Raw genomic sequence first — 26,008 nt, 5'->3', positions numbered from 1 at the left:
GGCCAACATTCATCTTTTAACACAGACATTATTTCAGCTGTTCTTCACCATTAGGAAGATACATTTTTTTCCCCTCTCCTGGAAAATGGATCTTGCCTGAAACAAGGAAAAGCCATTTTTTTAGCTTTATAGACTATAGCTGGTGTTTTGAGCAAGAGGATTGACAAAAGTGTGTTAAGAACCAGAATATTTTGTCTATACAGTGTATTACAGATGTGGAGAGAGGCGGGACAGGTGTCTGAATCAGCAGCAGCCGGAGGGTAGAGGACCAGCAGCCGGAGGGTAGAGGACCAGCAGCTATGTGCTCTTGGTCCCCATTTCCTCAAAGAGATGCTTTTTTCTATGCTAATGAGATGAACTGACACAGAGGCCAGCCCTTGGGTAGACTGAGGCAGGATAAAGAGTTGCGGCCATCAGACACAGCTCCAGTGCCGGGGGTGAGGGGTGGAAGTGGGGCAAGTGGATCCCTGTCGACATAATCAATCCTGCTGTGCAATGGAGCCTCCACCAAGCCACGAATGGCAAGGTTCAGAGTGCATCAGAGTAGCGGGAAGGAGGCTCCGGGAGGGCAGCCTCAGGCCAGCCTGTAGAGGTCCCCAGAGGAAGGTGCATCAGACACGGCAAAGCAGCTCAGTGTCCCTTCCTGAAGAGCCTACACTGCCTTCCTCACGTCTCACTTTAATATCCTTTATATTAAACGGGTCAACACAGTGTGTCCTGAGTTCTGTCACTTTCTCTAAGAAACGGATCAAACCCAAGGAGGTTAATGTACTCTGAGCTACAGCGAGTCAGGTGCACAGACAGACAAACGGGGCTTTCAGCTGGCACTGGACGTGGAAGGCAGACTTGGGGACCGAGCTCTCCACCTGTGGGTTCTGCCCTTGTCTCCAGGTGGGTGGCTAGAGTCATAAGTGAAGGGAACCATGCCCAGCTTTGTCTGCTACGGTGATGCGCCTCACTTGTCATGTGGAGTATAGCTGGAGGCTGAGCTCCAAAGGTTAGCAGTCATGCTGAGGCGTGCTGGAAAGCAGCGGGACTTACAGGCTCTTCCATGTTGAGGACGGCGGCGAATATCTTGTCTATGGCTATGCTGACGCCGACAGCAGTGGGGACTGGCCCCAGAGCCTGTGGGCCTCGGAACTTGGGAATCTGTGGATAGACCAGAGGGCTGGTTATAAAACAGAGACATATAATGTGGGGAAGCAATGGTAAAAAAGCAAGCTGGCAAGAGCCTGGCATGATGGTGCACGCCTGTGATCTCAGCACTTGGGGGCAGAGGCAGGAGGAAGATCAAGGGTTCAAGACCAGCCTTAGGTACAGAGAGAGTCTGAGGCCAGCCTGGGCCATGAGACATTGTATAAAAAACAAAAAAGCTCCCATAAACAAATAACAAAACAGACAAAACCAAAAAACCCCATAAATAAAACCAAGTTTTGTGTCGGTAATTAAAGGGTCCAACAACAACAAAAGTGGGGTGTGTGTGTATGTGCAGATGGAGAATTGAGTATGCAATCAAGTTCAGGAATATATTAACAAGTGCTTTGTCTAGATCTGCATGGGTAACTGTGCTACCACTAGCTATATGTAGCTACTGAGTATCTGAAATTTCCAAATTGAAATGTGCTGTATGTCTAAAGCACAAGCTTGCTGCAGAGACTCAGAATTAAAAAAAAAAAAAAACAAAAAAACCACAATTTTTAGAAGTTTCAGTACCTGTTGAAGTAATATTTAGGACATAACAGGCTAAATATAAAACTGTTAGTAAAATTAACCCTGCCCATCCCATTTATCTATTTTATTTATTTATTTATTTATTTATTTATTTATTTATTTATTTATTTATTTATTTATTTATCCACCCACTTATTTATTTATTGTTTTTTCAAGACAGGATTTCTCTGTGAAGCCTTGGCTGTCCTAAACTTGATCTGTAGACCAGGCTGGCCTCAAACTCACAGAGATCCACCTGCTTCTGCCTCCAGAGTGCTGGGATTAAAGGCATGGGCTACCATTGCCCAGCTTCCAATCTCTATTACTTAACATCACTAGGTAATTTAACATCACACATGTGGGTTCTGGACTGTGATAGAGTGGAGTGCATCTCTCTACTGTTTCTACTGAGTACACCGAAAATCCTGACCATCATACAGCATCAAATGAGAAGACTCTGAGTGTGTAATGAATGGCTGTGTCTGATTGTGGTGGTGGCCTATGGGAGTCTACATGATGAAACAGTGCAGAATAACTCAGTGTGCCCATTCCTACTTTTGACAGTCTATGCTAAGTGATATGGATTAGGGAAGAAAATGGGTAAAGGGTCCTGGAGACCTATTTGTACCATCTTTGCAGTTTCCTATAAGCCTCAAATTATTATTACTACTACTACTACTACTACTACTACTACTACTACTACTACTACTACTACTATTATTCTGTAGTGTGTGTATGTGTGGAGGTCAGAGGACAACTTTGTAGAGTCAGATCTCTCCTTCCAACCTCATGTGGATTCCAAGGATAGAACTCAGGTGACTGGACTACCATAGCAAGCACCTTTACCCATCTTACCAGCCCTATTGGTTTTTTATTGACCTACATTCATTGTACCTAGTACCGCATTTCATAAGGACATTTCATACAACTATATAATATACTTTGAACATTCTCCTCACTCCCTTTGCCCTCCCACTCTCCCCTTTGCCTCCCTTCTCTCATCTATTTTTTATTTTTTAAAGACAGAGTTTCCTGTAGTCATGGTAACCTTGAGCTTGCCGTGTAGCTGAGTCTAGCTTAGTCCTGTTCCTGTCCTAAGTGCTAGCACCACACCTGGATGTTCTATTTTGTTTTTGAGACAGGTGTCCTTATATAGCTCTGGCTGGCCTGCAACTTGCTAGGTAGCTCACATTGGTCTTGAATTCGCAGCAATCCTCCTGCCTTTGCCACCCAAGGGCTAGGATTACAGGCGTGCATCACCATACTTAGCTCCACAGTCCATTCAGTATTCCTAGATGAATGCTAAGAGGGACTTGATAGGATTTACTGGTTTACCATTTAGCATCATAGTGAAAAAATTCAAAATATTAAGTTGAAAACTAGAAGTAAGCCAGAGCTAGTCCATACACAAAGAACACGCTCTCACCAGCAGGTCATATCTGCCACCAGCTGCAAGGATTTCAGGCACAGCCCTCTGCCTGCGTCTGCTGAATGCCAGGAACTGGAAGATGATGCCGGTGTGCTGCTGCACCTTGTAGACCAAGCCTAGGTTGATGGAGACCTGTGGAGAGAAGGGCAACACGCAGGGTCAGCAGCCTCAGTTGTGGAATGTGGAGTACAACTCTGTGTCAGTTATTCTGCATAAACAGAAACCTTTGGTGAGATCGGGCAAGAGCTATTTACTGGAGCCTGCCAAGCTCTCTGACAATAATCCCCCCTCTAAGGCACACACCACAGTGTGGGTGTGTGACAGAAACAGCGATGCTTGCAAAGAAATCCCAAGCAGAGTTTTTCTGGAAAAATACAACACTAGCGTTAAGGAAATAAAAGCCACCCCCCGGAGCTACTGTGAACACTGCAGGCCCGCACTGGCGGCGGCACAGAACAGCCGTCAAACCTGTAACTTCACGCCCAGCTTCTTCAGCAGCCCGACCACTTCCTCCAGGTCTTTTAAGCTATACTTCACCAGCTGGGCAACGCCTGTTTTCTGTTTTATGAGTGAGTTGATTGTTGGGGTTAGGTCTTGCAAGTCCCCCTTCTGCTCGATGAACTTGTAGAGGCGACAGAGCTGGAAAGCAAAGAGGCCCCGTCAGGTGCTGCCCTGCAGAAGGATGGTGCACAGGGCTTCCGCATGCTGGGGACCCATGCTGGCAGCCCCAGGACTTTGTGGTCAGGTGATCCCAGACTTTGCTACAATCCTAAAGATTATCTTTCCCCCAAAACCCCAGTGTGAAGCAGCCCACAGAAGCGTGAGACATATAGTCCACTCACTCGGTGGTGAGCACTGGCCAGTGAAGTGGCCCCGCCCCAGCAGAGCCTCTTGGGCATCTTCCACTACTGTAAACCTTGTTTCCCTTCACCTTCCTCATCCTCATCTCCATTACCACAGGGGCACAAACGAGACCGGCAGGCAGACTCGTTCAGATAGTCAGAGTTAACCAGAAATCCTCTCTTCTCCCTTTGCTAGAGTAATCCCTCCTGGGAGCCTGGGACTGCCTCCGCCTGCCGCCACCTGCAAAGCCTTTGCTCCCTCAGCTCATAGTGGATGTTAGATGCACACTATTTCCGTCACTGTCTGCTCCTGAGAAGACCAGTGCTGGGGATGGAGGACTGTGCCTGAGCACAGTGCCCAGCACACAGCAAAAGGAAGAGGGAGTAACTATGGACATGGTACTGGAAGGAGAACTACCAGGAGCCGAGCTGGAAATAAGACCAAAATTACAGCTGCGCTCCACTGCAGGCAGAATCGGGCCCACCTCTACACTGGTACACAAAAACCAGGAACTGAACGATGACTCAGCTTAATGCAGTCAGTTAAGTATAAGTCATTTGTACTTTAAAGCCCAGAGTTAGTTTCTTTCCTTTTCATCTATCCATCACCTTCCTATCCTATCCTATCCTATCCTATCCTATCCTATCCTATCCTATCCTATCCTATGCTATCCTATCCTATGCTATCCTATCCTATCCTATCCTATCCTATGCTATCCTATCCTATCCTATCCTATGCTATCCTATCCTATCCTATCCTATCCTATCCTATCCTATGCTATGCTATGCTATGCTATCCTATCCTATCCTATCCTATCCTATGCTATCCTATCCTATCCTATCCTATGCTATCCTATCCTATCCTATCCTATCCTATCCTATCCTATCCTATGCTATCCTATCCTATCCTATCCTATCCTATCCTATCCTATCCTATCCTATGCTATCCTATCCTATCCTATGCTATCCTATCCTATCCTATCCTATCCTATGCTATCCTATCCTATCCTATGCTATGCTATCCTATCCTATGCTATCCTATCCTATGCTATCCTATCCTATGCTATCCTATCCTATCCTATCCTATGCTATGCTATGCTATCCTATCCTATCCTATCCTATGCTATGCTATCCTATCCTATGCTATCCTATCCTATGCTATGCTATCCTATGCTATGCTATCCTATCCTATGCTATCCTATCCTATCCTATCCTATCCTATCCTATCCTATCCTATCCTATGCTATGCTATGCTATGCTATCCTATCCTATCCTATGCTATCCTATCCTATCCTATCCTATCCACCCACCCATCCACCCATCCATCCATCCATCCATCCATCCACCCACCCACCTATTTATAGCCCTGGAACTCATTATAGCCTGGAACTCCTTATGCAGACAAACTCACAGAGATCTGCTCTGACTCTCGACTCTGCCTCCTGAATGCTAGGCCACTGTGCCCAGTTGAATATTTCTCTTTTTCCTCCCTAGGGCTGGCAATTAAGTCTCCCAATTAAAAAACTGCCAGGAGCCATGATGAAGACTTTGCACCCATGTGAGTCTGGATGAATCTCAATGTCTCTTGGGTTTCAGGATGTCACTGTGAATTAAGACGGGTTGGACACTGGCACCTGTCCTGCTTCTCTCCTCTCTAACGTACCTGGATCACCATTTAAAATAACCAAGTACTGACTGTCATTATTAGATCCCATTTTTTTCCTTTTAAAACTAGTCAAATACATTTCTTGCTCCGCATCATCACAAAGAAAAGTTGACATTTTAGCAACAGTGTTTAACATCTGTGAGACATTTTCAAATGTGGCATTAGTTTAAAGAGCCTTCTGGGAATGGAGTCACTGATCTGGATGGTTTCAGCCAGATTCTTGGCTCCAATTTATTCCTGGGGCTATTTCTACACATAGGAAGTGGCTTTGGGCATGTTTAAGGTATGTGTAAATGTGTTCTTCATGCCTGAACCTTAGGCTATTAGGTCACTAATATCTCTTCCAATATTAAATATTTAAGGTTTAACTTGGCTCAGTTTCTAGTGAGCCCTATGCATCTCATCACTTTCTACACTGGTTAGTTTTTGTCAAATTGACACCAACTAGAATCACCTGGGAAGAGGGACCTCAGTTGAGGAACTGCCTCCATCAGGCTGAACAAGCCATGCGGGGCAAGCCAGTAAGCAGGGTTCCTCCATGGTCTTTGCTTCACCTGTCCTGACTTCATGGAAGTGTAAGCCAAATAAACCCTTTCCTCCCCAAGTTGCTTTTGGTCTTGGGTGTTCATCTTGGTAACAGAAAGCGAACTAAATGAAAGTGGGCGTTTCTTTCAACCATGGTGTATGGGTGCCCCGTGGAAGTTGTTTCGAAGAGTTGAGGGCAGACATATGCTGTGAAGGTCCTCTCTCATTCTTCTATGTTCAGGCATGTACCAACCATACAGTAGGTGTCCAGAAGAGTCGGGGGCTCTACTTGGCTTATCTACAATCATATTTTAGCCTACTGAACCTGTCAATTTTGCTGACACCATAGGATCATGTAATGAAGTTTCAGACCAAAGGCTGTAAAGCTTCTGGGAAAGTTTTTATTATTATTTTTTAACTTATTTTTATTTCTCGAGACAGGGTTTCCCTGTGTACCCCTGGCTATTCTGGAACTTGCTCTGCAGAGCAGGCTGGCCTCAAACTAATACCTCTGCTTCTGAGTGCTGGGATTAAAGGTGTCCACTACCATGCTCTGTTGTTTCTGGGAAAGTTTTAAACATAAAAAACTCTTTTCTTGGGGTTGGGGCTGTAGTTTTATGGAAGAGTGTGATAGCCTAGCATGTATGAGACCCTAGGTTGAATTTTTAACACTGCAAAAGAAAACTAAAACCAACTTTTCCTTATATACATATGGAAGAAAATTCTGTTTTCTCCCGCTGTCCAGCCATTCAATTAAATGTGGTCTATTGTGCCAAAAAGCTGGATTAACGGACATCGGTAGAGAGGTTACACCTGACCTGTTTACCATTCAAGAGTCTCCTATTGCTGGCTGGATCCAACAGAAGGATTTAGAGGTAGGAATTTTCTAGGGAAGTAGGAGCTCCAATTCAGTGCTAAAGAGGAGAAGACCTGGGGTGAGCATAGCACTATCTAGAAGGATTTGTAGAAGTCTGTGCCCTGGTTCCACATGACCTGTTTCAGAAGAGGGCAGCTTGGTGCTGGGCTTGCTCAGCAGGAGGCTGTGCCCAGCCCAGGCTTTACAAGGGTGATAAAGGAAGACCTGGTGCTCAAGGAAGAGTAGGCCAGTCAGCAGGTGGAGGGCGCTCAGACAGGCTCTTGGATCACAGCCTTGGGTCGTCTCTTCTAATCTCGGTGGTTGCCATGGCACTAACACTCAGGGGGACGCCGCATCTGTGAGTGGCAGATGTGTGTTGCTTGCTACCACTGCTACAAAAATCTGGTGACATTTTCTGACATCATAAAATGACAGACAGTGGCAATCACGCCATCAGAAGGTACTTACGCTATTAGAAGACAATGACAGGTTACAAAATTTAGCTTCCACCTCTCTCCTTGTCAGCTTCTCAGTCTGATGGAGGAGAGAAAGGGAACAATGAAAGACACCTAGTTTCTGGGAGGCAAAGGCAGCCTTCTGTGAATTCAAGGTCGGCCTGGTCAACATAGTGAGACCCGGTCTCAAAAAACAAAACAAAAAACCTCCTCAAAACAAACAAAGACTGAACATCAACCCTCCCTCCCCAGGCCCGGGGCTGCTGCCAGTGCCCCATCTGCATTCTGCTGCACCCAGCACGGCCAGACAGCAGCGGCACTTTGGGAGGAAGAGACAATCTCTAGAGAACAGACAGTAATATTGGAACTCCCAAAGCCAATCTGCCAGATGATTGGCCAGATGATCTGGCCAAGGCCTTCATGTATTGAAAAGTAACAATAATGAATGTCACAATTCATTCTGCATTAACCACAGACTGTCCACACTGTTACCTCCCCCACAGACACACAATTAGAAATAATAAAAATAAACCTTAACCACAATTGGTTCTGTCACATTAGAGCAATGAAGAAAGGAGATGAAATTCTCAATGTAGTTTTATGGTAGCATGAGTCAGACAATAATCATGGGCTATTATTATTGTCCTTCAGCATCAAGTCAAAGTAAGTAAATGCTCACCACAGCATCATACAAAATAACGTAGACCTGACTAAGTTTATCTTCAGGAATCCCACAGTGTAGGAGAATTGCCTTCAGCAACATTGTATGGTTCAAGTAAATGCTGTAATTTCTTTCCTAGGATATAGAGAAAAATGCAATTATTGTCATTATAAAAGCAATACAGGTATGTGGCCAAATCTGACATCTAGTAATTCATTTATTATCCTAACACCACAGAAGGGCTTAAATGTAGTATCTTCTCTCCTGGTTTATTTTTCATATCCATTATCTTCACAGTGTTATAGTTGAAGGATGTAACACTTTTATAATATACGTAAATACACTGGCTGATCTTCAGCTAAGTTAAAGAGCCTAAAAGAGCTCATGTGATTGCAAAGCAAGAAATCCGTTCAATGGTAACTGACTTGCAAGCAGAGGGTGGTTAGTGGTTATCGTTACTTTTGGCCACAGCAGCCAGTTCCTGAGTTCTTACGGGTGTGCTGGGACAACTGGAGAATGGCCCAGGGGCTCTGCCTTCAATAAGCACAGTGTGCTTGGAGAAAAAAATTCAAGTGAGCACCAGGATCCTCATATCAGGAGCTGAGGGCTGAGATTAAAAGGTGACCAGCCAGCGAACCCTGAGGGGCTTCCTGGGAGAAAGGGTGCAAACCATGGCTGGGTGAAGAAGATGTTCTAACACGTGGACATCCATGACTGACAGTGGGGGACGGCAGGGACTGTGGGAAGCAGGCAAGCAGTCCCCATCAGTGAGGAGAGAGAACTGGTGAGAAGGGGCATGGGGTGCTGGGGAGTTAACAGACGAGATGGAGGAGGGAGCAGAGGGTTCTGAGCGCGTAGGAATGCACCGAGGGCGTCACAGGAAGCTTAGCCTCATTCTGGAATTTTCCCAAGAATGCGTAGAGAAACTACATTCATCCAACCCCCAACACACCAGTTCTGTCAGGGTAGAAGCAAGAGCCTAAGATGAAGCTCAAAGCATCACCCTCTAACTCTTTGCAGTTGGCTTCAGAGAAGCTGTGATCCGCTCCAGCACCAAGCAAGGGGTGGGCAGCGGGCGTGGGTTCCTCACCACACTTATGGAAGGAGGCTAGTGGTGCCATTTAACACATTAAAATGCAGAAAGGAACCTGAAGCGCGGGAAACTCCTGGATGATTTCATAGATTGTGTAGATGGTTTCGGCAGTGGGCAGCGAGCTGTTGGTGGTAGACGTGACGATATCAAATGCACATTCCAGGAGCTCTTTGGGGTGAAATCGGTCTAACTTGCGAGGTCTGAACACGCGCTCTATGCAGTATCTGGGGGAAGAAGGCGGCTTTCTTAGATCTCTACTTATTGGAAACAAGTATGTATGAGGAATTACTGAGCAAAAGAAATGAAATGAAGATGAAAAATATCCTTATTATACTCAGTGGTTCAAAGTCAGATTTGAACCAGACCTCATAATCTACACCCCAGTTCCCTGCACTGTCAAATGTTTTTGTTGTTGTTGTTTTGTCTGAGAGAGAAAAGTTACACCAATTTTACCTGAAGTGATAGCTTTCTGCACAGAACCACCTACACTTTGTGGCTGACTGGTAACTGCGGACTTACAGCACTTACTGCTGTGGGTTCACTTGAAGAGAGCAGCTGTGAGGGGGTGTGCCTCACTGACAGCAGTACAGCTCAGACTCATGGAGATCCGGAGTCTGACCCCTGCGGTATCAGAGTGGGCACAGAACCTGTCCCTGCTGCCAAGCGCCTGCGTCTCAGCGCTGGGTGCTCTTGCTGACTTACCCCATTCTCTACAGCAGCTTCTGTTCCGTTACCTGCACTAGGAGCTTTCAGAGACCACTGGCCATTTGTCCTTTCAATTAAACCTTAAAAGGGGCCATCTGAGTTCAATAACAGCCAGATCCCCCTCCCCCCAAGCAACCATTTGAAAACATCATTAGTTCTGTTGCCTGGGGACATGCAGAAAGCACAGAATAGATGGCAGGCCTGTCACGTGACCTGACCACTTCATTTCTTCTAAAGATAAGATGTCTGGTGACATTCTAGTCATCTGAGGACAAAGGGGCCCTGGGGCTGGGCTTCCCAACACACACTGCTCAATACTTCAACCCCAGAATTCTTCCCTCTGTGAAAGTTTCAGAATAAAAAGCCCTCTCTTCTCTGACTTCGTCCCCATGCCTACCACAGGCAGGGAGCAATGTGACTCACCGTTTTAAATTCAGTATGTTATTTCTTGCCACATATCTTGCAAAAGGGACCTGAAAGAAGAAAGTTTTAAAGACCCCTGTCAAGAGGTGCCAACTACTACGTTGAAAACAGCTTTACTGGGCTGGAACTCACACCTCGTTTTAAGGTGTACAACTCAGTGGTTTTGGGGTAGTCACTGGCTTAACAGTGAGGTCAGAGCAGACTGCATCTACAACAGGGCTCCATAAGATCAAGAGTGATCTTCCAGCCAGCACACAATGACGACACAGCCTGTTGATGCATTTCTTTAAAACTATCCCCTAACGGTTAAGTGAGGCCTGATGGTACCGGAGAGCACTCTCCCCTGACATGGTCATGAGTGCCTCAGCAGCAGACTCCACTGCTAGACTCTGGTCAGTGTGGCATTCCTGAAGTTGGAGAAAAGTTCTTTTTTGTTGAAAATATAGTTATATTTTATTCTGTCCATTTGAAATCTGCATAGGTTATTGACTACCTACGACTTTTAAGGTGTAGTTTATGGGTTAGGGAGATGGCTTAGTGTGTAAAAAGGCTTACCCTGTGTGCTGGCTAGCTTTATGTCAGCTGACACAAGTTAGGGTCATCTGGGAAGAAGGAATATCATTTGAGGAAATGCTTCCTGAGTACTGGCCTACCGACAGGTATATGGGTCATCTTGATTGACGACAGATGTGGGAGGGCTCAGCCCATTGTGGGTAATGCTCCTATGGGCTGGTGGTCCTGAGTGCAGTAAGTAAGAAAGCAGGTTGAGCAAGCCACTGAGAACAAGCCAGTAAGCAGCAGCACTCTTCCATGGCCGCTGCATCGGGTCCTGCCTCCAGGTTCCCGCCCTGCTTGAGTTTCTGTCCTGCCTTCCTTTCCTTTCATGATAGGCTGTGATGTGGAAGTGTAAGCTGAAATAAACCCTTTCCTCCCTAAGGTGCTTTTGGTCATGGTGTTTTATCAAAGCAACAGAAACCCTAAGACACCATGTAAGTCTAACGACACGGGCTGGGATTGAATCCCAGAATTCACAGCAGAAGGAGAGAACCAACTCACAGAGGCTGGCCCCTGGCCTCTGCACGCACATTTCTCTTTTTCTCTCTCTCACACTCTAGTACAGTTTTAAAATTCTCATTATTACAGTAAAAGTGAATACTTTCTCTCAGGGTGAATTTCCCAAGTTCCATATCAGTCTCTTAGAGGAAATTCTTACAAACCACTCACAAATAATCAAACTGGTGTTAGACTGCCCAGAGATGTGACAGTATTCTTAATGGGTCAAACTTGCAAATAATAGCCTCCCATTTTTAAATTTTTTTTTTTTTAAATTTTGGAGATGGGGGGGTTTTGAGACAGGGTTTCTCTGTACAGCTTTGGAGCCTGTCTGGAACTAGCTCTGTAGACCAGGCTGGCCTCAAACTCACAGAGCTCTGCCTGCCTCTGCCTCCTGAGTGCTGGGATTAAAGGTGTGCACCACCACCACCCGGCTGCCTCTCTTATTTTTTGCATTTGAGTATCAGTGTATGGAAAGGGAGGTTAACTATCTGCCCTTACCAATCCTCTAGTAACCAGAGAGTAAGAAATCAGTTGTAAACACAACTGTGTAACCTCTGGACTTCTACTTTTTAACAGAGCCCAAATGGTGATAGGCTGTTTATTCATTTCTATCAGAAAATAATTCCAAACTACTTTACTTCAAAGAAAAATAGAAGCCAAAACTACAGAAGGAAGGATTAGGAGTGGAGCTCACTGGCGGAACCCTTGCTTCATATAATTGAGGCCCTGAACTCCGCTCCAAGTACACCCCACCCATGAGCATGTGCACAAGGTCTCTTGGTCTTTCCACCCCCTCACTCCCCCACCACATACACATAATAATTTGCAAGGAATTTCCTTTTACATCATTAAAACAAAAGTTGTTTTTGAAAGAAGCCATAAAAAATAGACATAAAAAAGAAGAGCCAAAAAGTTTTGGTTGTATTCCTCCTCCTAGTAAAGTAGGTGGAAGTTTTGAGGTCCTCCTTGACACTTTTCGGGGATGCCAAGACAGGATGGTGTGCATGACAACTTACATGTGTGTAAGAGTGTGCTCATCTCACATGTACACCAAGCGCATGCGAGTACACCAAGTGCATGCGACACACACAGCACTTCATGAACACACAAGTTCCTCTGTTAGAAACCTTTGTAACAAAAGTGGGATTTTAGAGTTCCTTTGGAACTTAATCCTTAAGCTATCAATATGTTTTGGACATGTTTACAGATAAGATATAGTAACATATATAAATACATATGTATTTAACCTTACATATATGAATATTTAATATATAGACAAGTTTGGCTCTAATTTTTTTGTTTGTTTGTTTGTTTGTTTTTCCAGACAGGGTTTCTCTGTGTAGTTTTGGTGCCTGTCCTGGAACTCACTCTGTAGACCAGGCTGGCCTCGAACTCATAGAGATCCGCCTAGCTCTGCCTCCCGAGTGCTGGGATTAAAGGCGTGCACCACTACCACCCGGCTAGCTCTAATTTTTAAATAACTTTATTTTACATGTATGTGTGTGTCCCTGAGTGTACGCAAAGTTATCATGTACACGCATGTGCCTGCAGAGTTCAGAAGAGGGTGTTAGATATCCTAGAACTGGAATGACAGGCAGTTGTGAACCACTCCGTGTGGATGCTGGGAACTGAATCTGGGTCCTCAGCAAGAGCAGTAAGTGCTCTTAACCACTGAGCCACGTCTCCAGTCCCTCTAATTTGTCCAAGATGAGTCCAAGCACATAATCTGGATGAGCCTCAAACTTGTAATTCTCTTGCTTTAATCTCCATGTGCTGGGATTCCAGGTGCGGGCCACCATGCCCAGCTAAATGTTTTAAATAGCTTAATATTCTATAATATCAATGACATATATTTAACCACTCTCTTATAGACAAACTGATAGGTTTTAATTCCTTTTAACATTCATACACTGTGTTATTTTTAAAAAAAGCCCTTAAAGTATATTGCCATTTAATAAAATATGGAATGTGTATCAGGAACTTAAAAATCTGGGAGCTCAGTGGTTCAGAGTACTTTCTGCTCTTCCAGAAGGCCTGAGTCCTGTTCTCAGCACTCATGATGGATTGCTCACAACTGCTTTTAAATCCAGGTTCAGGGGATCTAATGCCCTCTTCTGGCCTCTGTAGGCATCTGCACACATGTGGCATACACTTACACAGATATACACACAAACATTAAAAAAAAATTTAAATGTTTGATTAACTTTCATTACTTTTCTAAAGACTAGCAATTAATATTGTCAACAGCAATTTCCCTGGATCCTGGTCATCTCTGGATAATGTAATTTACACATCTTTGCAGCCTGCCGAGTAAAGTTAAGCATGTGTGCACAGCCACATATATCTTGACATGTCCTCAACACCCTTTGGAAGTTTACCACTGTTATTCATTTCCTGTCTACATATTGCCTGGTTACATGTTTTCTTTATGTCTCTGTATTTTTAAAAATGTTTTTGGTACTGAGGAGCGAACCCAGGGTATTGCACATGCTACGTGCACACTCGCCCCTTCATGTTTTTCTGAAGTACCTTCTGTACCTTAGGGATGGATCCCTGTCTATATCATGCTCCCTGCACGTTTCCCTCGAGTTTATAGTGCAGTTACCAATGGGCTCGTCAGCAGTCAAGGCAGCAGGAGCGAAGAACTGAGGCTGTTGTGGTTAAGGGAGCCCTGGGATCCCATGGAAGAGAACATGGGCAAAGCTCAGCATGCCCAATTAGCTGTTCCAAGTATTAACTGCCTAAACAGTAACACTGTGGGATTTTATTGAAGATCTAGCTGGGAAGTAAACAGTCCCCTACATTCATATGTCTGAGTTGAGGTTACCTTGCTATAAGATTACTCTGTGGACCTTAGCACCTGCAATACAGGATCAAACACTTACTGAACTCTAATATGCTTTTACTCTGATTTTTCTTTTCCTTGGGGTGACACCCCAAATATAAGCCTGTAGTGGGGGTGTCTGGAAGGAGCAATTCTTTAACAGAGCAGACATGGCACCCAGGCTGTCACAGGAGCATCCCAACTCACCCGCAGGTCGAAGGGAAGCATCACCAGCATGCCGCTGTGGTCCATGAACACAGCAGCTTCATTGTGCTCATATATTTGCCTATTTCGGGGAAGCAGCAGTGGGGTACACAGCTGGACAGCTCCTACACCAAAATACAGAAAAAGCAACTGAACCTTGGGTTCTTATACTTCCTAGGAAGAACCCAAAATGTACGCAAATCCAACAAGTGAGTGGCCTGTTCTTGAGATCACCGAAAGCCCATCACCAATTTCCCCTCAGTTTTCCTGATGGAGAACTGAGCTAGGGCTAAGTCTGCCAATGTAGCCAGATTTCAGACTCCACAAGCCAACTGTATTTTAGTAGCAAGGCTGGAATAGTCAAACCACTTTCTCCTCAACAAACAGAGCTATACAAATAAACAAATTTCACATGTCAACTGCTTATAACTGGATTTAATATACAGTTATACTGAAACCCACCAGTATTTGGTTTTTTTTTCCCCCTTTCCTTAAGACATGGTCTCACTATATGCCTTGCCTAGCCTCAAACTCATGATCTTCTTGCCTTAGCCCCTGAGTGTTAAGGTTACAGGTGTGTACACCAATAGCTGGCCTTCCTTTCTCTTCTTTCCTTTGTGTATGTACAGCCATGTGGTATGTTTGTGTTGGTATGTGCACACACGCATGGGTTTGTACATTATGTGTGCAGTTATGCTGGAGGTTGATGCCAGGCCTCTCACTGAGCCTGGAGCTTATAGACTGAGTTGACTGTCTGGCCACAGGGATCCTCCTGTCTCTGGGGCCCCTGGCCCCTGGCTGGGGTTACAGATGCATGCAGTCATATCTGGACTTTTCCCACGGGTGCTGAGGACCAAACTCAGGTCCTCAGGCTTCTGTGCAGGCACTTTAATGACTGAGCCCTCTTCTCACCCCCTCAAAGTATTTCTAATGATTTTTTTAGAAAACTGTTTGAGAAGGAGTGGTTTTTAGAAAAGCACATACCAGGGGTTGGGGATTTAGCTCAGTGGTAGAGCAAGCTCAAGGCCCTGGGTTAGGTCCTCAGCTCTGGAAAAAAAAAAGGACATACCATGCCTTTTAAAGATGCGGATGATGGTTTCACATACAAGCTGCTGAATCTTGGCTGTACGAATTAGGAAGTTGCCCTAAAATGAGATCAATTTCAATGTCATCACCAAGCCTACTCCAAGAGTTCCTCACAAATGTCTGCATTTGGCCCTGCACAGCTCAGTACCAGGATCACAGCAGAGGTCTCCAGCAAGTGTTTCTTTGAGCATATTTGGAGAGACATGTATATATCTCCTTTTCATTCCATTTTATTATAGTAATTTTGGAAATAAAAAGTAAGCAAAAAGACCTGTAGTCTTACAAAGAGATCTTTCTAATATCTCAACACTCTGCTCTTGATCTCTGAGACAGGGTCTCATTGTGTTGCCCAGGCTAGCCTGGTCACAATCCTTTTCAGCTTCCCAAGGAGTCACAGGTGTGCATGACCATATACACTTAAGATCTATACTGTTTTCCTCTACTATTCTATCATCTCAAATTATACCACAGGTTAACTACATAGAAATACATGGCAAACATAACCAATATTGGTTAACTATTTATTCACCCAACTTTTTAAAAATTTCTCTAAATTGTTTCAAGTTCTTCTGTTTATATTTTTAGAAATGGAATAATAAAGGCTCCTAAAATTGGCATCTTGACCACTCTTCAGAAGCAATCTGGAAACTTTTAAAGACTCTTGAGATGCCTCACAGCTGAGGAGCCAGGGAACCTTGGGTCAGAGCTTCCCAGGCCATGTGTCAGTGCTGGGAACCACTCCATTACCCACATGGATCTGACTGCTTGCATGTCCCTGGCTGGGCATCTGGGATGGGCTCTGTCTCTTAGTCTCCTGGGTGGGCGTGGAGTGGGAAGGGTCAAGGATCAAGTTAGTGGTCACCAGCACGGCTCTTCCCTGGACTGTGCACAGTCACACTTCATACATGTGCTTTTGGGGCTCTTTGGAACAGAAGTCAAGAGCTTACAGTGGAGGGACAGCTGGTTAAACCCAGTGTATCCAAGTAAAACCCAGACCAACCCGGAAGTGGGTGGCTCAGCAGGTGAAGGTCCTTGTTGCCTTGGGTTCTATCCCCAAGTCACACGTGTGGGAGGAAAGAACTCCTGTAAGTTGTCCTCTGACCTCCACATGTGCACCATGACATGTGTGTGCCCCACCCCTATAAATAAGTGCAATTAAAAAAAACCTAAAAAACATTAAGTCATGAAGGTTAGATAAGCATTTAGTAGGGGGAGGGGGCTTAGGATGGGAGGAGGGTAAGAAAGGGCAGAGGGATGAGTGTGATCAGAATGTATCACAGACATGCATATAGACTGTCAAGGAATAAATTAAAAAGTCCAGAGAAACACTCTGTGCAAGGCTCAGCCCACCTTCAGGATGTCACTGTCGTAGGTGTAGTCTATGGCAGGGGAGATGCGCTGGGAGAAGATCTGGCCCATCATGGTGCGGTAGGCCTTCCCGTCTATGTTGGCCAGCGTGTGGTGCAGCACCTCATGCAGCTCCGACTCCTCCATCTGTGGCGGGGGCAGCAGCTCACTCTTGAGCAGTTCTGTGGCTGTGGGCCGTTTTGCTGGATCATGGTTCAACAGCCAGGAGATGACGGATTTCTGCAGCGTAACAGGCATATCGCTGGTGAGGACGCAGCAGGTCGGACTCAGGAACTTTACACTTGACATTTCAGAGAGCTCTGATTGTGCCATTCATACCTCATTTGACCACAGACTTGTGGATGACTGTAACTGGAGTATTGCTCAAAAGGGAGAGGCCCTTTTTATATCTCTTGTCACCAACAATCAAAATCATCCTTAACTCAGCAAACCATGCAGTAGCAGAGCTTAATTCTTATAAACACATATTACTGTATAAAAGAAGAGATATGGAGAAAACATCAAAGACCCCGATGCCTAATGCTAGCACTTAGCATAAGGCGCACGGGCAGCTAACACCCTTAATGCTTACCACATTTGTCTTGGCTCTTCCTCCATTTAGGTCCTTTATGATCCCATTCCCGGAATTCTCTTACTTTGCATTGTGTGTTACGCCTCCATAGTACAGAACCCTCTAAAGCAACATGAGCCTTTGAAAGGTTCTGGAAGGACTCTTTGTCTTTTCAGACAGTCTCACTATATACCCTGCCTGGCCTAGAACTTACTACATAGACCATGCTTCAAGCTCACAGAGATCCACCTGCCTCTGTCTCCCGAGTGCTGGGATTAAAGACATGTGCCACCATACCTGTCCTTTCGTGATTCTTAATCCTGATATAAATTCTTAGAATATGGTATAAATCCTTAGAACAAGAATTTATATAAAATGTTAGTAGAATATTTGAGAACAGAAAATTTCAATGTTTAGATGGATTTTATTAAACATTCTAATGTACCTTTAAAATACCCTTCTCATGGGGGTGGTAGAAGCAGAGGCAGGTAGATCTCTGTGAGTTCAAGGCCTGGTCTACCTAGTGAGTTCCAGGACAGCCAGGGCTATAAAGAGAGACTCCGTCTAGTAAGTGAGCATTTCTAGTTATGATACCCAGAAACACAGCAAATGACTAATTCAAATGAAAAATAGCAGCTAACAAAGTAAGTAGAACAGGTAACAGTCTGTTTTCTAATGGCTCTTCACTAATTAGAGGTGCTTTAATAGTGTCCTGCTAAATACCATTGAAGTACAGAGGCTCATGTGAACAGAAATAAAAAGATACTCTTAGTCCCTATTGCACAGGTAAGACAAATTAGTCTTAGAGATGCGCAGTGGTGTGGCTGTGTGCCAATAAGTTGCAAATATTGACATGCTCTGTTTATGCTCCTGTTCTCAACACTGATATGCTATGGAATAATCCTTCTGTACACTGTGAAAATGTGTTGCTCTCATTTGGCCGGTAGCTGGACAGGATTTTCGGGGCAGAGAATGCTGGGAAGGAGGGTAGAGTCAGAGGAGTCACAAGAGACACAGTGAGAAACAAGATGTTGAAAGAAGGTACAGCCAAGTGGCAAAGGGTAGATAAGAAATATGGGTTAATTTAAAATGAAAGAGTTAGCTAGTAACCAGCCTGAGCTATCAGCCAAGCATTTATAACTAATAAGTCTCTGAATAGTTATTTGGGACACACAGAGAAATTCCACCTACACTGACAGTTTAAATAAGAGACTTGCCCCAACTATCATTGTCAATAAAAGTCAGCGTAAGGAACAAATTTCCCTATGCTGAACATCAGTGGGTGAAGGTTTCACCACAGTAAACAACTTTCAGCAAGAAGAAAGGTACACCAGCTACAGCACACAGCTCACCAGTAACTCTCATATTAGCTGGGTGCCAATGTTAGCCTTAAACAACCACACACGCACCCTCGGATAGTTATGGTAGATGTTGAGAAATTATCTTGCTTTGAAATACTGTAACATCAGCTGCAGAGATAGCTCAGTGGTGGAGCACTTGCCTAGCATGTGGGGGGCCTGGGCTTGATGCCCCAGTACTATAAAACCAAACAATCCTCTAAACCCGTACCAGCAGGTCACCAGAGAGTGTAATCCTTCCCGCAAAACCTGAATTACTTCAACCACAAAACAGACTAAGATTATATTTAATTTTTCCCTTCAAGTCTTAAGTTTTATCTAAAGCAGTTTGCTGTAAAAGCTTTCCTTCCCCACCTCCCACAGCCAAGCCGATGGTCCAAGGAACACTTCAAAGGCACAATTAAGCACACAAAGGAACTCTGGAGTTTGTTAATTGGCTCTGTCAGACCTTGGCCTTTTTACAGTGTAGCTTAAGTCTAGTAACATTTTAAGCTCTGTCTTTTGATATTTTCCCCTCACATTGTTCTTAGAACACAAGAGCATGAGTGGCAGAAGATTACTAATTGAATATGAAGAAAAACAGTAATTAAAACTCAAGACAGGAGACACAGCAATTAAAGCATCAGTGAATTACCTGCTTTGTATGCTCTCCATCCTCAAAGTCCTCTGGAAACTTGGGCGAAGTGGGCTAAAAGAGTATTATATTCAAATCAGCAAGCGCTTGGCAGACTGCCACAGGCAAAGCTTTTATTCATCACAGAAAGCTAACCAGAGAGCAAATTAAAATTTGCTAACACGACACCTTCCCACGCCCTGTGCTCAGTTTTCCAGTACACAGTCTACTAGCGCAGACTTCACGTTATGGAACGTAAATGAGAGATGATTTAAGTAAGAGACCTTTGCCCTAACTATCACTGTCAATAAAAGGGCTTCATAGAACACAAAGTAGCTTAATGGGACACATAATGAAAAAAGGCAAAATTTCATCAAATCATCAACCTAAGTTAAGAGAAAAACTTGGTAGGTGGAGGTGGGAGGAGCAAGGGCAGCCTCAGATACACAGCAAGGTTGAGGCCAGCACAGGCTACATGAGCGCCCCCCTCTCAAAAAAAAACAAAAAAAACAAAAAAAACAAAAAACAAAAAAACAAACAAACAAAAAACCAGACAGACAGAAAAGACTCATACTGAATGGACAAATTTAGTTAGCACCAATCCCCAAATGCTCCCTTTTCTGATAAACAGGACCACAATTACAAGATTAACAGAGTTTAGACATTCCTGAAATGAAGAACAAATGTAATTTCAGACAGGCACTTCTTCAAGGACCTGCTCATCCAGGAACACCCCAGCCAGGGTGAATGGCAGAGTCACCCTTGGTTCACCAACACCTCATGAACTCACACACTGCTGTCAAAAATAATTCAACTACTGTCCAAAGTGTCCACAGGTTTTTTTTTTTTTTTTTTTGGTTTTTCGAGATAGGGTTTCTCTGTGTAGCTTTGCACCTTTCCTGGATCTCACTCTGTAGACCAGGCTGGCCTCGAACTCACAAAGACCCGCCTGGCTCTGCCTCCCGAGTGCTGGGATTAAAGGCGTGAGCCACCACCGCCCGGCAAGTATCCACAGGTTTTAAAATTCACTAACATGACACCGTCTCCACACCCTGTGCTCACTTCTCCCAGTACACATCTACTAGTGTAAACCTCACCCAAATGACTGCCTAGGTCGTGAAAATCACCTCCCTTAAGTTAGTTTATTTATTTATTTATTTATTTATTTATTTATTTATTTATTTATTTATTTATTTATTTATTTATTTGGTTTTTCGAGACAGGGTTTCTCTGTATAGCTTTGCGCCTTTCCTGGGACTCACTTGGTAGCCAAGGCTGGCCTCGAACTCACAGAGATCCGCCTGGCTCTGCCTCCCGAGTGCTGGGATTAAAGGCGTGTGCCACCACCGCCCGGCACCTCCCTTAAGTTTAAATGAGCAATAATTTAAATACATCTCAGTGTATGCACTACTGATTTGTTTGCTTGTTGACAGGATCTTGCTGCACAGTCCAGGCTGGCCTTGAGCTAGCTCATGGTCCTTCCTCTCACATGCCGGGACTAAAGGTATGCACCACCATGCCGGGCTTGCTGTATGTGATTTCATGTGCTTGTCTTTGCTCCCTAGGGATGAGAAAGGCTCTCCCGATCTGTGGCTCATGAGTAACTGCGTCTGAACTGCCCAGGCTTTCCTCTCCACTCTCTTAATGCCCTTTTGTCATGGGTATCCTTGACCCAGAGCCCTGGAAACAGCAACAGCGGCAAGGGTTAATCTCAAGGACATGAGTGGAAGTTTCACCGGGGAAAACCAGCTCAAGTGACTTATGTTTTTAGAGCCATATGTGTGCAGGCTTGGAAAGACTCTGCCACAGAGGCCTGTCTCCAGACTTCAGAACCATTTTACCTTCCGGTCATTTAGACCTGCTTTAGGCACTACAGGACCAGGTCTGTTCAACAGGAATCTTTGTGTGTTTGGGAGAGGACAGAAGCTAAGGTCGCAAGTCTCATGTAGCCTAGGCTGGCTCATCTCAAACAAAACTGTTTTTCATCACTGGGCATGTTGACAGGCATGGGTTTTCCTCTTACTAAAACACAGAACAGTCTATGATGACAATCCCTACTAATCAAGACTGCTATGTTAACATCTTAAATGAGGTGACTCTCCTTATTCTGAAGACATGTCACTGAAAATGACAGAGCTGATTGTCTTACCAGGTATCAGTCAAAGAGTCATTAAAATGATAGGGGGCAGCCAGGCTTGGTATCACACACCTACATTCCCAGCGTTCGGACAGTTAAGACAGGGGGAATCTCATGCTTCAGGCCAGCCTGGCTATAGGCTAAGACCAGTTTTTTTAAAAAATCAACAACTGATAGCCTCTTCTATATTATAAATACCAGGGAAGTCCTGCTTTTGAGTTCAGATCTCCACACGAGACTGAGGATACAGGAAATTTATGTATCAAACATATTTGACACCCACATCTCGAAGCCGGGTGAGAACGAAAATTCTTTCCGAGGCTGTCACCATGGGGTGATAGGACATCTCAAAGAAGATAATTCCCAGGCTGAAGAGATCCACTTTCTGTGGGGAAAACAGAATTGCCTTTAGAGAGTCTGGTATCAAAGTGAATTTCCAGGAGCTCGGGGGTTTGCACTGGAATGAAGTTGAAAAATCTGTTCTAAAACAAGTCTTTAGACCTGTAATTTTAAAAGAAAATCGTCAAAGTTTTCACTCAGATATGACTGTCACAGTCAAGCTCGCTCTGGTAAGAACACGTGAGAGCTAGTCTCTTGCAATGTTGGAAATTCTTACCCATTGTTATAAACTGCAGCTACCACGCTGTACAGAATGCATTCACCTCACCGGAACCTTTTCTTGATACTTTCTGCATCCACTGCTTCACCCCTTCCCCTCCCTGGCATGCTCCAGCCATGGCCTGTCGTTGCTACTGACAAGACCCAGCCTTTCACACGCCAGGCAAGCGCTCTACCGACTGAACCACATCCCTAGCCCTAGCCTGTCTTTGCTCATCCTTTATTCTAAATGCCGTCCTTTTAAGGGTCTTGGGTTATGACTCAATGGTAGAACATCTGCCTAGAATGTTCAAGGTCCTTAGGGTTGGATGCCCAGAACCGAAGAAAACAATTCTAAATGACTGTCAGGCCCCCACTTCTTCCTGGGCCTCATCACATTTGGGATTTTCTCTCATTTCTTCTCTGCCCATTGCTGGTTCCACCATCCCTTGGTCAGCTCCCTGAGGGCTGGGAACACAACTGTCTTACTCCTGTGACTGCCTTGCTCCCTGTGTTCCTGACCTGAGGAGGGGAAGACCAGAGGTTGGCTCACATATTCCTAATGGAGAGAGACTGCAAGCTTCAGCACCAATGAGGCCAGCTTCAGTTGCTGCCCTTGGGCACTGCTCATGTCTTGCCTAGAATGGAGTCAGTGACTGTCTCTATTTCAGCTGGTCGCTAAACCCTACCTGTTACAATCTTGATGTTCTTACTTGTAACTTACTCTTGAGACCCCCTCCTCTCCCCTGACCCCACACATACTCAAACACACTCTCTACCTGGTTATATGCTGACTTGGTGCTTCCTTGGACCTCAGGGCTCACATAGAGAGCAGTGCCAACCATGCCAGTCAGATGGCCTGTGAAGGGAAACAGAAGGAGAGCATTGCAGCCATGGACTAAGTTATTACTGTTATGTTGCTGTCTCACAGTGATAAGTATTGAACCCAGGGCCTTGCGCATGCCAGGTGAGTGGCAGTGAGCTACACCCCCAGCTCTAGAGAAAGAAAACTGAAAACCAAAGGGATTCCTCCCCACCCCGGCTTACACTTATTTATTTGGGTGTGGGCGTGTATCCTGTGGCATGTATGTGAGGGTCAGAGGACAACTTGTGGGAGCTCATTGTATCCTTCCAGCATGTGGGCTCCAGAGTTGAACTCGGGTCATCAGGCTTGGTGGCAAGCACCTTTACCTGCTGAGCCATCTTGCTGTTCCCAAACAAAAAGAGCTTCTTAAAAGCAAGGCCTGGTCTGTCTCCTGTGTGTAGTACTCACCAGGAGAAAACGTGAGCCCCAGATTGCCCGGGATTGCCTCACACAAGGGTCTCTGCTTACACAGGAAGCGAGGACTAGATAGGACGCCAGATAGGCCAGGGCTTGAGGTGACCTTACAGGACCATTGGGGTTGGTCAAAGCACAGCTTTGGGCCCCTAGGAGGCCATTATTCTACTAACCAAAGCTCTATGTTTCTGAAGAACAATTAACATAGTGAAAAAGAAAAACTTAAACTTCCATAAAAACTATTCAAAGAATAACTTCAATTTGCTTCAGAATAAAGTCTTTACAAGTAAAAGGCAGATTTCAGGCTAAGAAGTTTTATGGTCTGTTTTTAAACACATGGATGGAAGAAGAGGCTTTACCTGAAGGGTCTGACTTAATCCCATGATCGCCTGCCTGGTCGTCCTGTTTACCATCAGCCTAAAACGCAATTGAGTACAGATTAAAACCTTAGAGCATTTCATGGGAATGACTCATCCGTTTCTAAACGAAGACTGAAAAGCTAACATGGAAGTCAGAATAATTATCACTATGCTTTTTTGTTTGTCTATGTTTTTTCGAGGCAGAGTTTCTCTGTGTAGCCCTAGACCAGGCTGGCCTCGAACTCTGAGATCCACCTGCCTCTGCCTCCTGAGTGGAGGCTGGGACTAAAGCTGTGCACCACCACTGCATGGCTATCACCATGCTTTTCTGAGTTATCGCCTTTACTTATTTTTTTAGACTTAGTTAACCCATTCATGCAAAGGCTCAAAGGAAACCCCGTGGAAACAAGAGGAAGAAGAGTACATCACTGCACAGCTCTCTTCAGAATAGAAACGCCCACGCTCTTAGAGAAACCAATCTATGTTCACACCACAAACACCAAGAACAGAATCTGTTTACCAGGAAGTACAAGACTAGGAAAAACAGCGACAAAATCCTTGTTCTACCTTTTCTAGCCCTACAACTTTTCCAGGTCAGTTTTGCTATTCTTTCCCTCCTAAAGGCTGGTCACTGACTTGGCCCCATCATCCTTTGCTGAAACACTCACTGGGCATTCTCATCCTCTTCCCCACCTCAAATGGTCACATCCTAAACAAGGGTGGTGGTTTAAGTGAGATGTCCCCATAAATCTTGGGCATTTGAATACGTAGTCCCAGTTGGTGGCTGTTTGGGAGATGACCAGATGTGGCCCTGCTGGGAAGTGCCACCGGGGCAGGCTTAGCGGTTTAAGATCCATTTCGTTCCCAGGTGCTGTTTCCTGCTTGCCTCAGATGCCAGCTACCCCAGCTCTGCCACCATGGACTCTAACCCTCTGAAACAGTAACCCCCAAACAAACTCTCTCTAATTGCCTGGCTCACTGTGTCTTATCACAGCAACAGAGAAGTAGCTAACACACCCAGACCGCGGGAACATCCTCCAGGTGCTTCCGCTTGCCTTCGGTTCTACTCTGCTGATGAGTCTTTGAAGAAGGTCCCAGAATACACGCATTTTACAGATGAGCCACGAGTTCTGCAGTACCATTCACAGGGCAGTGATAAGACTCTGTCCGGACCAGTGGGACTGCGATCCTCTCCTATTACATCCCAACACCATGCTGGGTTCTTCCGCTGGGGACAATATCCCATCATGTGGTCTGTGCTTGGTCTCTGCACTTTTCAACACCCTTTCCCTGTTCTGCTCAGGACCCGGTCCTTATTGCTCCTCTCCCACCTCTTTTCAGGAGTGGGTGTTGGCATCTTGCTCCACAGCTCTGGCTGGCCTAGAACTTGCTATGCAACCTAGGCTGGTCTTGAACTTGTAGCAGGTCCTTCTGCATGCTGGGATAACAGGCACTCCCCGCCACCCCCAGCTCTTTTCTGCCTCCTCACTCTCCACTCCTAATTTCACCGCTAAGTTAGCCCTGGTGGTTATTCTTGTCATCATCTAAATTCTATTTTCCTTCTTTGACCAGCCTTGGAATGAGCTGCACTTTTACATTTTACAAATCATGGTACCTAAAAGCTAGCTTACGATATCAAGTAGAGCCCTGGCATTCAAGTCTGCCCAGCTGTCCAAAGACTTCCTCTCTACATATCAGCCTGTCTACACGTCACAGTTTCAGCCAGTCAGAACATGGGTTATTCAGACAACCAGGTCTGCTCACCCTAGGCCCTTAGCATACACTGGTGATCCCTGCCCTGGTAGGTACTATGCTCTGCCCTTGACTTTGGCCTACTAGACTCCTACCTACCTTTTAAGGACCATCTGGAATGCCACTGTTGTTATATAGTTTTTTATTCTTTTTCTTTGGGTGACGGGGGTCTTATTATGTGGCCCAGGTTGGTCTTGAACCTGGGTTTAGTTGATTCTTTTGTCCTCTCCTCCACGGCACTGGGTCTGCAGCCTTTCCCGTTCCTCACGACCCCGTGTCCTCTCCACCTTACTCCATCTCACCACTTCTCTACTTCACATTAATTAGCTCTGTATGCTCACCTAACCCCCAGTGTCAGAACAACGTTTGTCCCAGGTCTGGGTCTCACTTTTGCAAACCAACTAAAGTTCCTCAGATGTAAAGCATCTTGTCAAATGCTCAGCAAGGGAGACCAAAATAT

The 26,008-nt window shown here is 45.1% G+C and overlaps 1 protein-coding gene across 1 annotated transcript in view; it reads right to left on the bottom strand.

Moving 5' to 3' along the window:
- Eif2ak4 (eukaryotic translation initiation factor 2 alpha kinase 4) overlaps window positions 1–26,008 on the bottom strand; it is a 95,200-nt gene that overhangs the window by 14,432 nt on the left and 54,760 nt on the right. The window contains exons 17-30 of the mRNA XM_059261132.1: window positions 23,797–23,854; window positions 22,938–23,017; window positions 21,845–21,946; window positions 19,446–19,499; window positions 16,886–17,122; window positions 15,519–15,594; window positions 14,453–14,574; window positions 10,366–10,415; window positions 9,293–9,461; window positions 8,163–8,279; window positions 7,497–7,562; window positions 3,608–3,778; window positions 3,137–3,271; window positions 1,042–1,149 (exon numbers count right to left, since the gene is read on the bottom strand). Of these exons, the coding sequence (XP_059117115.1) occupies window positions 1,042–1,149; window positions 3,137–3,271; window positions 3,608–3,778; window positions 7,497–7,562; window positions 8,163–8,279; window positions 9,293–9,461; window positions 10,366–10,415; window positions 14,453–14,574; window positions 15,519–15,594; window positions 16,886–17,122; window positions 19,446–19,499; window positions 21,845–21,946; window positions 22,938–23,017; window positions 23,797–23,854 (1,545 nt within the window). The remainder of the gene's footprint in view (window positions 1–1,041; window positions 1,150–3,136; window positions 3,272–3,607; window positions 3,779–7,496; window positions 7,563–8,162; window positions 8,280–9,292; window positions 9,462–10,365; window positions 10,416–14,452; window positions 14,575–15,518; window positions 15,595–16,885; window positions 17,123–19,445; window positions 19,500–21,844; window positions 21,947–22,937; window positions 23,018–23,796; window positions 23,855–26,008) is intronic.

The sequence above is a fragment of the Peromyscus eremicus genome, chromosome 4, assembly GCF_949786415.1.
Source record: "Peromyscus eremicus chromosome 4, PerEre_H2_v1, whole genome shotgun sequence".
In the NCBI taxonomy this organism is placed as follows: domain Eukaryota; kingdom Metazoa; phylum Chordata; class Mammalia; order Rodentia; family Cricetidae; genus Peromyscus; species Peromyscus eremicus.
This window is presented reverse-complemented; position numbering and strand designations above follow the sequence as displayed.